The sequence below is a fragment of the Clupea harengus genome, chromosome 5 (genome assembly GCF_900700415.2).
Source record: "Clupea harengus chromosome 5, Ch_v2.0.2, whole genome shotgun sequence".
Lineage (NCBI taxonomy): Eukaryota > Metazoa > Chordata > Actinopteri > Clupeiformes > Clupeidae > Clupea > Clupea harengus.
The window spans coordinates 11,432,826-11,446,016 of NC_045156.1; the positions used below are offsets into that span (position 1 = coordinate 11,432,826).

Here is a 13,191-nt window from a genome sequence, read left to right on the forward strand (position 1 = left end):
ACAATATGGGTGACATTCTGCAATATGCATTAATATGTATTCAACGATTTGCATTGCAGTTTGAGGTAATAATGGAGAGGTGCAAACTTCTTCCCAGCTAGACTATGTAAATACTGAATACATAGTCCTCTTTAATTAAAAAGTAATACATGTCCCTCTTTAGAAATTCATAGGATATAGACTACACATTTTGGGGGGAAAGGCAAAGCAAAAATTTGACATTCTACAAACTCAATGACCTTTCTCTTGGCCCTACATTCCGATAAACGTAATGGTCTGTTAGTAGCCAATAGTCAATTTCTCAAATTCTTGATAAATATCAATATGAAACACCTAAGTTATCTACGTGGCTGTTCATTTCAATTGTGTTAGAACGTATTCAAATACATTTCGATTAAATAAAAAGTCAATGTCAAACTTAAAATTGTTAAAATAGGTAAAATAGTTTTCGCCATGAATTCCAGGCATTGACAGGTTTCCCATGATGCACTGTAACTGGGTTTGCCCAGATGAGCCAAGATGGCCGACTTTGAGGAGCAGCTTACTGATGATGAAAAGGTATGTGACCGTTTAGCGGAATTAAATGAAAGTTTTAAAGGACTGTTGTTGTATTCGTTTTGGTGTAATTAATATAACTTGTGTGTGTATGTAATGTACTGGGGAAATTATCTCGTTGACTTTAATAAATGTTGTTAGTTGGTTGTAAGTTAGCTTGCTAGCGTTATTACCATTCCCAATTGATTGAACTGATGTTAGCAATGCAGGCTAACTACTGTAAGGCTGAAGGCGAGCAGCACCAAATTAATATGCCTTTAGTTTTCATTAAATTACTCCTGTACCGTTTCTGACAGTTTCTTTTTTAAAGTATTGACGTCTGATACGGCAATTCATATAGTCTGCTGATGGACTATTCACTCTAACTTGGTTAACGTTAGTTCTCAAATTGCAAACAAGTTCATCAGCCCTGTCAATTTGGTCAGCTCACTGCGTGTTGATATGGAAATTTCGTAATTTCAGCAATATTAAACACTGTTATTGAGCATGCCTTCATTTGTCATTGTTTTGTAGTGGCTTTTGACTCGCATTTACAAGGTTTTCTAAATGAAGGAAATTGGTTGTGTGACGTTGGCTAGGAGTCTACTTGTGGAACAACCACCAACAACAACAACAACGTTATGTCGATTCATACGCATACAGTAGGCAGTTCATATTTCTTAAATTTGCTGTCAAACGATGGTTTAGTCGAGTGGCACTTCATGTAAGGAATTATCTTTACCTACATATTCCCGATACGCTACTAATGTTTCTAAAGTGGTGTTTAGGTTATGTGTACTGTAATATTTTTAAAAGAGTAATATTTAGCTATTCATAACTATTCATTCATGTGGCAGGGTATCCCACCCTGCTAGATCCCTTCGAGTGTTTTGTTTGGGACAGCGCCCTTGAATAGTTAAGTCCGTTGTTTCTCGGCTGTGTTATGACCGACCCAGCAGTCTTCATGTTCGTACATGTGTGAGACTCTGGTGGTCCCACCTTAATCCTCTGGTCAAGTCGCTGCCTGTGCAGACAGTCAGTTTGTGCGTAGGTATTTGAAAAATGCTAGATGGATGAAGAATTGCAGTTAGCCCAACATTTTGTTGCTTGCAGCCCTACAGTCAGATATGTCTCCAAGGTTTTAAATTGGTTATAGAGGACAGGCAAGTTGCATGAGTAGTCACTGTGATTTACATCCGTGGCAGCTGGCAGTGCATGTCAGTTATTGCCTAGTGGTGTTTAATAGGTCTCCATTAACATTCTTCTATGACGTGAGGTCCTCTTTCATGGCTGTGATTACTGAAGAATACCGGCTATATAACTGGTTTGGCGGCATGCGTGAATAATCTGTTATGCATGTGCCACTCTTGTTTAGATCCACTTTATGATTCTGCATCTGAGTTGTTTTCTAGTTTCCTTTGTATTGTGTCAATGGTATTCTGTTCTAGGTCATACTCTTTGGAAAACTGTGTTGAGACAGATATTACAGGTGCTACGTGGATGTCTATGAGGCCCTGAATCAGCAATTCGGCCAGTCTACTGCATGGTGGCTCTTAGTTTTGCTTTAGTGTTAGTGTTGCATGTGAACACACTCTTTTTGACTACTTATTAGGTAATGCCGTTGGAGAGAAGTTCATAATAGGTGATAAAAATGTCTTCACCATAAAACGGCAGTTTAGCACACATGGCAGTTCCCTTTCCATTCAGCTTGAGCGGCTGACTTTGCATTGTTTCCTCTTTCAATACGGAAGTGCTCTGGTTTTCTAACTGTGAACCAGTGACTTCCGGCCTCTCAATGCACAGCTATCTCTTGCCACACTGTTTGCCACACAAGCACAAGCGAGAAAACTCCCTTTATCAGTGCATGCCACCACCCATGAGTTTGATTTGCCAGGAATACTGATCAAGTGTATGCTTTACTTGTACGGTAAAGTTACTCGGGATAAGAGTGTCTGCTGAAGTGCCAAGTCAATGTAAAGTGTAAATGAATAGAATGCTGTAGACAGACCATAGGCCTCTGTGGGCCCAGTCCAGTCTCTCTGCCAGGCTGGCTGTGTTGCCTCATGCTTAGATAGGCACTGCTAAGAAAAGACAAGGGGTGCGGTGCCTCTCCTCTCCTCTGCTCTCCTCTCCTTGCTTCGCCTGCCTTCTAAGGAGTGGCCTGCTCCCAGCCAACTCTGCTGAGGAGATCGCTGCTCAGTTTCCATTCACACACACACACACACACACACACACACACACACACACACACACACACACACACACAAACACACACACATGGACGCACACACACACTTAACCCCCACACCCACCAAAACAAACACACACACTCACACACTGTGTTTTTGCTATTTAATCTTTCTTTCCCCTCTCTATCTGTGCCTCTCTCTGTCTTTCTCTCTCAGCTATCTCTTTCTCTCTCCCTCTTTCTTTTTCTCTCTCTCTTGCACTTAGTCTCGCCATCTGCATTATTCAGGATAAGGGGTTGGCTCCATTGAAGAACAGTAGAACAGTAGACATGTGTAAAGCTTGTGACACAGGCAGTCAGCATTTGAGGATTTCCCCCTAAGCATTTGTTACTCACACAAACACACAAGAGGGAAGTCTGATTACCATATTTGTCCACAGTTTAGTTTGGCTCAGTTCAGTAGCAGTTGACCGTTCAGACAGCATTGACTTTTGACAGTACTGACTTCTGTGTTAATAAATCATTGGCAGGCTCCTGTTGTTTTTTCATTGCCGTTTCCTCTTTGTGCAAAGTTAATACATTTTGAATGACGGGAATATAGGCTGCCATGCATTCATTTCAATTTACACATAACAACGTTCATGGTGGATTTTGTTTTCCAAACTTGATTTTCTGTTAAGATGATATCTCAGGCCTAAACATTTCTACTAATTTCTATGGATTGGCTGCACCAAATTTGAACAAATGTGCACTTACCGTAATTTCTGGACTATAAGCCGCTACTTTTTTCCCACGCTTTGAACCTCGCGGCTTAAACAACGACGCGGCTAATTTATGGATTATGATACCTGTGACTGTATACGGTGGCTTTGTGGAGCTAGGATGCTAGCATGGATGCAGCCGCATGGATGCTTAGCTCCACGCGATTTATCAGTATCTCAATAACTTAACTAATGTCAAAATAACCACAGTCTACCGGCGTAGACAGAACACAACTCAAAACAGTTTACAACGATACAAATCCAGTCTTTTCAAGTTCTTTAGCTCACTGGTTTCAAACTAGCGTCTTTCTTCTATCTCACTGTCTTCAATCTAACGTTCTAGCTTCTGATTGACTCTTGCAACTGTGCTCTCTTAAAGCAACAGTGCACTTATCGTAACTGGCAAAACTAATAATATGCATCACTATTGTATTACTTTTGATATTCATTTTAGCCTGTGTAAAGTTAATTTGTTTCAATGTACCGGTAGGCACCTGCGGCTTATAGACATGTGCGGCTTATTTATGTTAAAAATAATTTTTTTTTTTAAATTCAGTGGGTGAGGCTTATATTCAGGTGCGCTCAATAGTCCGGAAATTACGGTATTTGAAAGATAACTGTATATTAAACAACTGTATTTAGAATATCCAATAAAACACATTTTCATTCAGTTGAGCCATAGAACTGATGAATATCAGTTCAATACTCCCCAATGTCATCGTCCATCGCAATGTTTCGCCGTAAACATCGTCCGCTGCCAACGTGGTAGACATCACCCAACCCTAGACGGCACACAATCAGGGAAGATAGGCCCATGATGACAAAAATGTCCAAGTGCTAATACAGTTCAGTATACAGTGATTGATAGAGAACATAATGTATTCTCTCCCGCTTGTTCTTATCTGTTACAGGTGCGTATTGCTGCCAACTTCATCATCCACGCTCCTCCTGGAGAGTTCAACGAAGTCTTCAATGGTGAGGAAGAACGTTTCTGTCTCTGCAGCAGAATTTCAAACTTTTTATTCTCCTGAAACAAACTGGAACTGACACAAGTTTGACAACCAGTGCCTGTTTAAAACATGAGCCTATAGTTTATGTGTGTTTAAAACCTAAGCCTGTGTTATAAAAGGGTCTTGTTTCATACGGGAGAGCACAAGTTCTGTAGCTTGTGACATAGCAACCATGATTGTTAGACTGCCTTGTTCTGTGAGGTTAAGAATGTCTAGCGTGTAGGTGAAGAATCATCAGCCAGAACCAAACCGTGGCAGAACCGATGTTGCCCGTCATCATTTGTAGGGAAAACTGAAGTAGTACGGGTAAGCCCTGAGCATCAGCCAGAACCGAACCATGGCAGAACAGGGAAAACTGTGCGGATCCGCTTAATTAGTATGGGTCAGCCCTGAACATAAGCCTTGAAGTTTAGTTACAGTACAGGCAGTCTCTTACTGAATCTCCTCTCTCCTCCAATCAAGTGTTACTGCATGACTGTCTAGAGTTTAGACTCTGCACAGCTGGCACTGGAACGGATCCTGGCCGGATGTGGCCCGGATATGGGCCGGATCCGTTCTGGAGCCAGCGCCTGTTTTAGATGTGTCCAATGCCCTGATGGCTAACTGTCTTCTCCTGGTCTCCAGATGTGCGGTTACTGCTCAACAATGACGGCATTCTCAGGGAGGGCGCGGCACAGTGAGTTAATTCTCTCTCTCTCTCTCTCTCTCTCTCTCTCTCTCTCTCTCTCTCTCTCTCTCTCTCTCTCTCTCTCTCTCTCTCTCTCTCTCACTCCCTCCCTCTCTCCTTCTCTCTGTTTGAGTGCATGTTGTCTCCTTACTGCAGTGTTCTTTTTGTTTGTTAATTTGTTTGTTTGTGTGTTTGCTTGTTTGTGTGTTTGTTTGATAGCTCTCTGGGCACAGTGAGTTAGATACACTTCCATTGCAGCAAATTTCACTTGACTCTCATTGAGGTTGTATAGGGGCAAAAATTCCTCTAATTGGGCAAAATCAGAGAAAATCCGGCGAAGCGAGCAAAAGATGGCGAATCTCCAGCTTTATGCAAATCAGTTCAGCGTGAGATGTGTTTGATATTTGACGTTCTCTAGTCTAGAGAGACGAGAGTAACCAAGATGGCGGAGGCTTAAGGCTACATTTAGCATAAAAACATTAACATGATTAAAAGATGTCTTGGGGACCATTAGTGTCTGCATCAACACAGATAGTTGTCTACATACATGAACATAGTCTGGGCAAATAGACCACTGTAGATCTAGCACTTGGAACCTTTGAGCTAGCTGACTAACCGCTAATGTTTTCAAAACACACACAACACATCATGATTATACCACCCTTAATGGCAACTTGGTTACACCAACTGTGAGCAACTAGATGATATTATGCTAATTAGAATATCATAAACACTCAATAATTATGTTAATGCAAGTTCAGTACACTACAATATTAACTAAGGTGTGCAGGTATGATTGATGAGTAAACAACGTATTGTATTTCAAACCTGAGGCGATGACAAAATCAAGGATATATGTACATCAAACCATGGCACAACTATAACGTCAGGAAGACAAGTTGACAATACAACACAAATGAAATGCTAGTTCTCTATAGATAATACACACAAACAAACACACACACACACACACACACACACACACATACACACACATGCATGCATGCGAATATTAATACAGCAACAGATTATTCCATGACAACTCACAATACTAGATGAGAGAAACCATGCAATCAGCCCATCACGTGTGGCGCTCTAGGACACTAACTGCCTCTAGCCGATGCTAAACTCTTCATGCACTCAACGATTCTCTCGCACTTATTTTACTGTGCTACAAGCTGGTCCTAGGCAGGTGTGTTCCTACATCTGGAACATTGACCTCAGACGTGGGAATCCACCATGTGGTTATCTCTGCCAGATAGTGTGTTGGCGTCAGTCACGGCAACTTCAGCCTATATTAACCATGTGTGACGTGTTTAACTTTGCTTCTCTCTCTTCTGCTAAGATGTGAGGGAGCCCGATATGCATATTGAATAAAGAGATACTTACACACGTCCCAAGTAAACTTGAATGTGAATTTTCACCTAACAAAGGCCTTGGTGGTGCATCAGTGAGATCACCTGATCATGAAACTGAAAAGTGCCTGAAAGCTGCTGTGTGGTGGTGTGCACTGCCATCAGGGTAAACCCAGAACTGCGTTTTTATAAGCTGCACAACTGAAAAACTGGGATTTAGCGTTAGCTAAAGTTGGCTGGTTTATGGTGGTACACAACTTTCATTCACTTACAAATTAGTTGTGGCTATCCAAAGAACGATAATTTTTCATTGCTGTATGAGTGTAGATTCCTGAGGTAGACCGATAATATTGAGTTTGTCAATTCTACCTTTGGTAGACGTAGGGTGCTTAAATAATCCTTTGACATAGTGAAATCCAACGTTTTTAGGTAGCTACAGTTGGTTGTGCCGATTGTGTTCCCCTCCAGTGGGCTTGTTTTTGAGAGGATGACACGTTGCACTCCGTCTCTATGCACCGCGCCACAACTGCACTCGCTGCTAACAGCATAGCCAAACACACTCGCTGTTTTCGCGACCACACACCCAGAGCAAAAAAGAAGTGTTAAGTGAAATTCGCTGTGTGAAAGCCTAGCGCTAATGCCCCCACCCCATCACCTTCACTGTAACCGTCACCCTCGCACCCCCAAGCTCCTGTCATCAGTGGACTTGTTTGTTTGTTTGTTTTCTTCTTTGTTGGTTTATTAGTTTTGAAGATTATTGTTTTTCTAGAGCTCTCTGGGCTTGCATTGTGAGCTCTAATAATAACAATAATAATAAACTTTATTTGTATAGCACCTTTCATACAAAACTATGCAGCTCAAAGTGCTTAACAGCAAAGAAATTACATGCATAAAGAAATGGCATGCACAGTGATCCACATAAAAATAGACATCAAATAAACATAATGGGCCGATGGGCCACGCTAGGCTCAACTTCCCATGAGCTCTCAGTGCAGCAGAACTCTGTTACTGTCATGTCACACTGTCAGACAGTTACTGTCAGGTCACACTGCTTCAGGCATTATGACTCTGATTCAGCTCCTGGGTTTCACGGCTAAGGCCTCTTCCTCAATCGCATAATAGCTTGCTTGCCTATGAGTTGTATTTGTTTATTCAGGTTTCTGCTTCTAGTTCCTTGTTCTGTGTTCAAAAGTCTTTGTCTGTTGCTTGTCTGCCTTGCCTCCTTCCTGTAAGAGTATTGTAACTATGCCAACCACATGCCCTGCTCGGTCTCGTAATGGTCTTGAGGGTTTACAATCTGGTGTATTTTGAACTAGTGCCATATCCTATTGTTGTAGTCAAGTTCTGACAAGCCTTTCCCACATGAGTTAAGGATCGGGGTATATAAACTGGTCCTTTGAATTGCAAGAGGCTATTTTCAGTTGCTGTTGTCTTTGCCTCTTTCTCAACAGTGCCTTTGCCCAATACAACATGGATCAGTTCACCCCGGCCAAAATAGACGGGTACGAGGACCAGGTAAGGGAGGCTTTCCAAAGGAAACAGATACTTTGCAAGTGATCTTCAAGCACACACACACACACACACACACACACACACACACACACACACACACACACACACACACACACCCACACACACACTGTAGTGCTTTTTAAGTCAGTAACATAGAGTCAGGTGTCCAGTAACATATCAGTCGACTAATTGAGCCCGTATTCACCTGGCAGGTGTATATTACCCAAGTTTAGTAAATTCACCGTGTCATAAGTAAGTGTGTCACGACAACAACCTGTCCATCCTGTCTCCCCTTCTGAAAGGTTTTGATCACAGAACATGGAGATCTGGGCAACGGGCGTTTTTTTGACCCGCGGAACCGGCTCTCGTTTAAGTTTGACCACCTGAGGAAAGAATCCAGTGACCCCCAGCCACACGAGGGGGAGAGTGGCCTCCGGGCCTGGAGAGATGCCTGTGACAGCGCCCTCAAGGCCTACGTCAAGGAGCACTATCCCAGTGGATTCTGCACTGTACGGATATACACACACACACACACACACAGACCACAGACACACACATACAGACACACATATACATATGCACACAGACACATACACACAAATTACACCCAAGGCCTACGTCAAGGAGTACTATCCCAGCGGAGTCTGCACTGTACGGATACACACAGACACACACACACACACACACACACACACACACACACACACACACACACACACACACACACACACACACACACACACACACACTCACACTCTCACTCTCAGAGCTTTTGTCAAACTGATGCCAGGAACTCTTGCATACATATGCAGAGAGATAGAGATAAAAATACAAACAAACTTTCTCTCTCATAGGCACAAAGGCCTGTGTTCTGGTTTTTGTGTTGTGTGAGGCAGTCGAGCCTTCATGCCATATAACTGCTGAGGATGGCATTTCCGACACCAGAGAGCTGAGGCTGAAACCAAAACTAGTGTCATTCTGATGTGTTTGGTTGCATGAAAGCTTTCTGAATACAAAGAGCAATGTCATCTTTTTTTTACGCAGGATGCAGTTCTTAAAAATGGTTTCTGTTTAGTCATGCTGTCTTCCTCCCATAGGTCTATGGAAAAACCATTGACGGGCAGCAGACCATAATTGCATGCATCGAAGGCCATCAGTTTCAACCAAAAAACTTCTGGTAATGCATTTTTGTGTTTAAAGCAGTGTGTCGTTTCTTACTTCTTTCTTACTAGAAATTTTGATAATAAAAAAAATATATATTTGACTATTCTGAGCATGAGAAGGGCTATTTAAATTGTGTCTAAGTGTGTGGTATTGATCTGTCTGTTCTTCATTTGACCAGTTGACACTGTATGTCATTTATTCTCCCATCACATCTATGACTGGGCTGGTTGAGACCTGTAAGCATTAACTTCAAAATGGAGGATCAGAATCTTTAGATGACACCTTTAGATAATGTTACCACCTCTCCCTGGAGCTGAGTGATGGTTGAGTTTGACTGACACAACACGACCTCTGACCTCTTGCAGGAATGGGCGTTGCCGGTCTGAGTGGAAGTTCACCATCTCCCAGTCCTCGACTCAGGTGGTGGGGGTCCTGAAGATTCAGGTGGGCAGGGTCGGGGGGGTTGAGAGAAGGGGTGAAGGGTCCGTGTGGGGTGGGAGCCTAGCTGCTGTTTGCAGTGACTGACTCTCAAAGTCACCACTGTTGGTGTGGTGAGCTGGTTCAAGCTGGCTGGAGTCTAGGTCTATATCTCCAAGGACACGACTGATGAATATAAAGAAAAGCAATTGCCCTGTAACCAGTTAAGTCAGTCAATTGCAAGGTCATTGGTTCAATTCAAGGGGGCCACACACTGATCAAAAGGGTATCTTCCCCAATACATCTGTGAGCTGATTTGCATAAAATCATCTGCTTTCTGAATACATCTAACTGAAACTAAGTCAGAGGCTTCTTAATCCACGGCACAGTAAATGGATGCTTTGTTGGTGGTGGTGGTGCTAGGTTGTTTTTTTTGGGGGGGGGGGGGGGTCTTTTTTTTTACAGAACAAGTGCTTTGAGAGGGAAGTGGCCAGCTATGCTTCAGAACCAAATCACATGCTTGCTTTTGTGGTTGTAATTTATTCCAACCTTTAGACAATGCATCAGAAACCCCCCCATGAACACTCAGACAATGTACTCGCAGCCTCCCTCGGCTCTAACATGCGTCTCGTGTTCCGTAGGTGCATTATTATGAAGACGGAAATGTCCAGCTGGTCAGCCACAAGGACGTGGAGGAGACACTGAGCATGTCTGTGAGTAACTCTCTGGCTGCCACTGATTGGGCACTGAAAGGCACATGACATCACGTGAGAGCCACATAGAATTAGAGAGAATAGAGTGGACACAAGCAACATTCTTCTTAATCTGCAACTTCCTGCTTTGCACAGGACTTACAAGTTACAAGTTACAAGTCTTTTATTGTCAGATGCACAGAATGACACAGGGTCAGACTGGGTCACACTGAAATTCTTAGGACAAAGCACCGCACAACAACCTACCATAGCATAACATAGCAAACATAATATAACATAACATAACATGACATACACTCTGTACATGTACTCTGAACATAATTTACATGTAATAACATATAATAATCTTACTAAATATACAAGATAAATATACAATACAATATGCTAAAACATATAACAACCTATACATATAATACTAACATATACATATAACATATAATACACCTATAGTAACATATAATAAACTATACTAACCTATTAAACCTATACTACCCTACAGACAAATGGGAGTAGCCAATGCCAATTGTGGCTATGGATACTAGTAAGCCCTAAAAAGTATCTTGATTTATTTAATGGTTTTGGATATAATATTGAACAAAATGGATAAGCACTGCCCCAATCGGTTAATTCACTTCCTGTTCCATGTTCCACACACGGCCCCTTCTCTCCTTCCTGCTCTTCCTTTATAGGTCTTCATTTCTTTTTTCTTGTCTCTTTTCTTCTCTCTGTCTCTCTCTCTCTGCTGTTTTGCAGTCAGCTGACTCACTTCCTCTCTGCCTGATAGCCTGAGAGGAAGTGAAGTGTGTTTGCAGGCTCCTGGAGCCCAGAACAGTGTTCTACCTGTCACAAAGATCACAAACATCCTCATTTCCCCCCTACAGCGTCCCTCACAGCCCTGTTTTAGACCGGCCCTTCAGACGTTCCTCTTTCTCCCACTCCTGTAGTCATGTGTGGGAAACTGTCTGATTTTCTCTCTCTCTGTGTCTGTGTGTGTGTGTGTGTGTGTGTGTGTGTGTGTGTGTGTGTGTGTGTGTGTGTGTGTGTGTGTGTGTGTGTGGTTGTTTGTTTGTTTTTGACAGAATGAGGCACAGACGGCCAAGGAATTCGTCAAGATCATTGAAAATGCTGAGAATGAGTACCAGGTTTGTATCCTCATGTTTTCTCTCTTACAGATCACAAAAGTGACTGGACTTGCTGCTATACTTTGATGAAGAATAACCTGCCTGGCTTTAATGCAAAATATAGGGTTAGGTTTAGTAATAGAGGTGGATAGAATGAATTTAACAGTTTATTAAAAATACTTATTTTCTTCCTCCTCCACCTATTCTATCTTCTCTCCCCTCTACACTTCCTCCCCATCTTGTGTGTGTGTGTGTGTGTGTGTGTGTGTGTGTGTGTGTGTGTGTGTGTGTGTGTGTGTGTGTGTGTGTGTGTGTGTGTGTGTGTGTGTGTGTCAATCCTCTCCAGACGGCCATCAGTGAAAACTACCAGACCATGTCAGACACCACTTTCAAAGCCTTACGGCGTCAGCTCCCAGTCACGCGCACCAAGATCGACTGGAACAAGATCCTCAGCTACAAGATCGGCAAGGAGATGCAGAACGCTTAGAGTTGGCCTCCTGATCAGCTGAGGGGCCTGCTTGTGTTACACGGTCAAGTGGCAAGCGTGGTCGAGCTGAGGGGGGGGCCATCTACTCAGCCAAAGCTCACTGTTCCCCTGCTGTGCTGTGCTGTGCTGTGCTGTGCTCTCACCTCACCTCACATGGAAGAGTGCTATGTGTCTGTTATTCTTTTAGTTTGGTCTGTTTTATTTTCTATGAAAGCCAAGGTTTTTTGTTGTTGTTTTTTTGTTTGTTGTTATTGTTGTCATCCTGCGAGGCGAAATTGCTTTCCCTGCCACCAAACATCAAAAAGTGGCTGACGAACACCCCCCCCCCCCCCACTCACACACACACAAGACATTCTCTCCCTCTCTCATGCGTGCACGTACATGCGCACACACACACACACACACCTTGATAAACGCACACAGACACACAGGTACACTGGGAAGCCAGGTCATCCCATATCTCGTCCTCCTAATCATAGTGCTTAGTGGGGTCTAAAATGTCGCCATTAGGTGTTTTAATCCCACTCTCATGTCATGACATCCCTGGCTTAGCCTTAGAAGTCTGCAGCATTAGTCCCAATGTCTTTAAATTGTTTATGAGAGAGTTTCCACCATCTGAACATCCTGTCTGCTCATGTGCGTCCCACTCCTTGACATGACTCGCTGTCCACTGACTCTAAAAGATCAGCACTGTGCTTCTTCGGTCTTTCCCATGGTAAAGGAAATACAGCTGTGTTACTGACAAATCAAAAAGTATTTCTTGGCTGCCACACAGCTTTCACGCAAAGGCATCACAGGGCTCCACTCACAAGCGGATGTTGTTATTAATTATTAAAGGGAGCATTTAGTCACAGTTGTCCCTGCTTCACATCAGTTTGTGTACTATAGTGTTGATCTTTTTTTCCATCCTCTAAGCAGTACTGTTTTTTGCCTTCCACTAGTGTCAAAAAGGTGTTTTAAGTCGTGACACAACCCCCTCCCCTCACATGACCATCTTCTTTACTTAGCGATTTTTGCTATTTTTTACTAAGTGTATGAAAAAAACATGTATAAATCAAAAGGAATAAAGGATTTGCACCAAATTATGTGGAAGTGTGTTTATCGGGGGGTTTAATCATTGCAGTAGTAGTTGCTGTAAACTATTTGGGAGTATGGTTCTTTGCTCATATAATTTGCAGTTGTTATAATGTATAATTACTTCATTGTGATATATAGTCACTGTAAAAAATACAATAATGATACGAACTGACCGAAATACTGAT

General features: G+C 42.6%; 1 protein-coding gene across 1 annotated transcript; it reads left to right on the top strand.

Annotated features, from left to right (window-relative positions):
- The first annotated feature begins 451 nt into the window (after positions 1-451).
- Positions 452-13,011, top strand: capza1a (capping actin protein of muscle Z-line subunit alpha 1a). Its single transcript, XM_012836792.3, has 10 exons — positions 452-558; positions 4,395-4,458; positions 5,118-5,169; positions 7,967-8,030; positions 8,330-8,536; positions 9,125-9,204; positions 9,557-9,635; positions 10,250-10,321; positions 11,401-11,463; positions 11,789-13,011. Exons 1-10 carry the CDS (start codon positions 520-522, stop codon positions 11,927-11,929), a joined length of 861 nt encoding a protein of 286 aa, XP_012692246.1. The 5' UTR covers positions 452-519; the 3' UTR covers positions 11,930-13,011.
- The last annotated feature ends 180 nt before the right edge of the window (positions 13,012-13,191 follow it).

Excerpts from the sequence above, each read along its gene's own strand:
- capza1a (XM_012836792.3), top strand. The coding sequence starts at position 520 with ATGGCCGACTTTGAGGAGCAGCTTACTGATGATGAAAAG. Across the intron at positions 4,459-5,117 it reads GTTCAACGAAGTCTTCAATG|ATGTGCGGTTACTGCTCAAC; the intron begins GTGAGGAAGAAC and ends CCTGGTCTCCAG. Across the intron at positions 8,031-8,329 it reads TAGACGGGTACGAGGACCAG|GTTTTGATCACAGAACATGG; the intron begins GTAAGGGAGGCT and ends CCCTTCTGAAAG.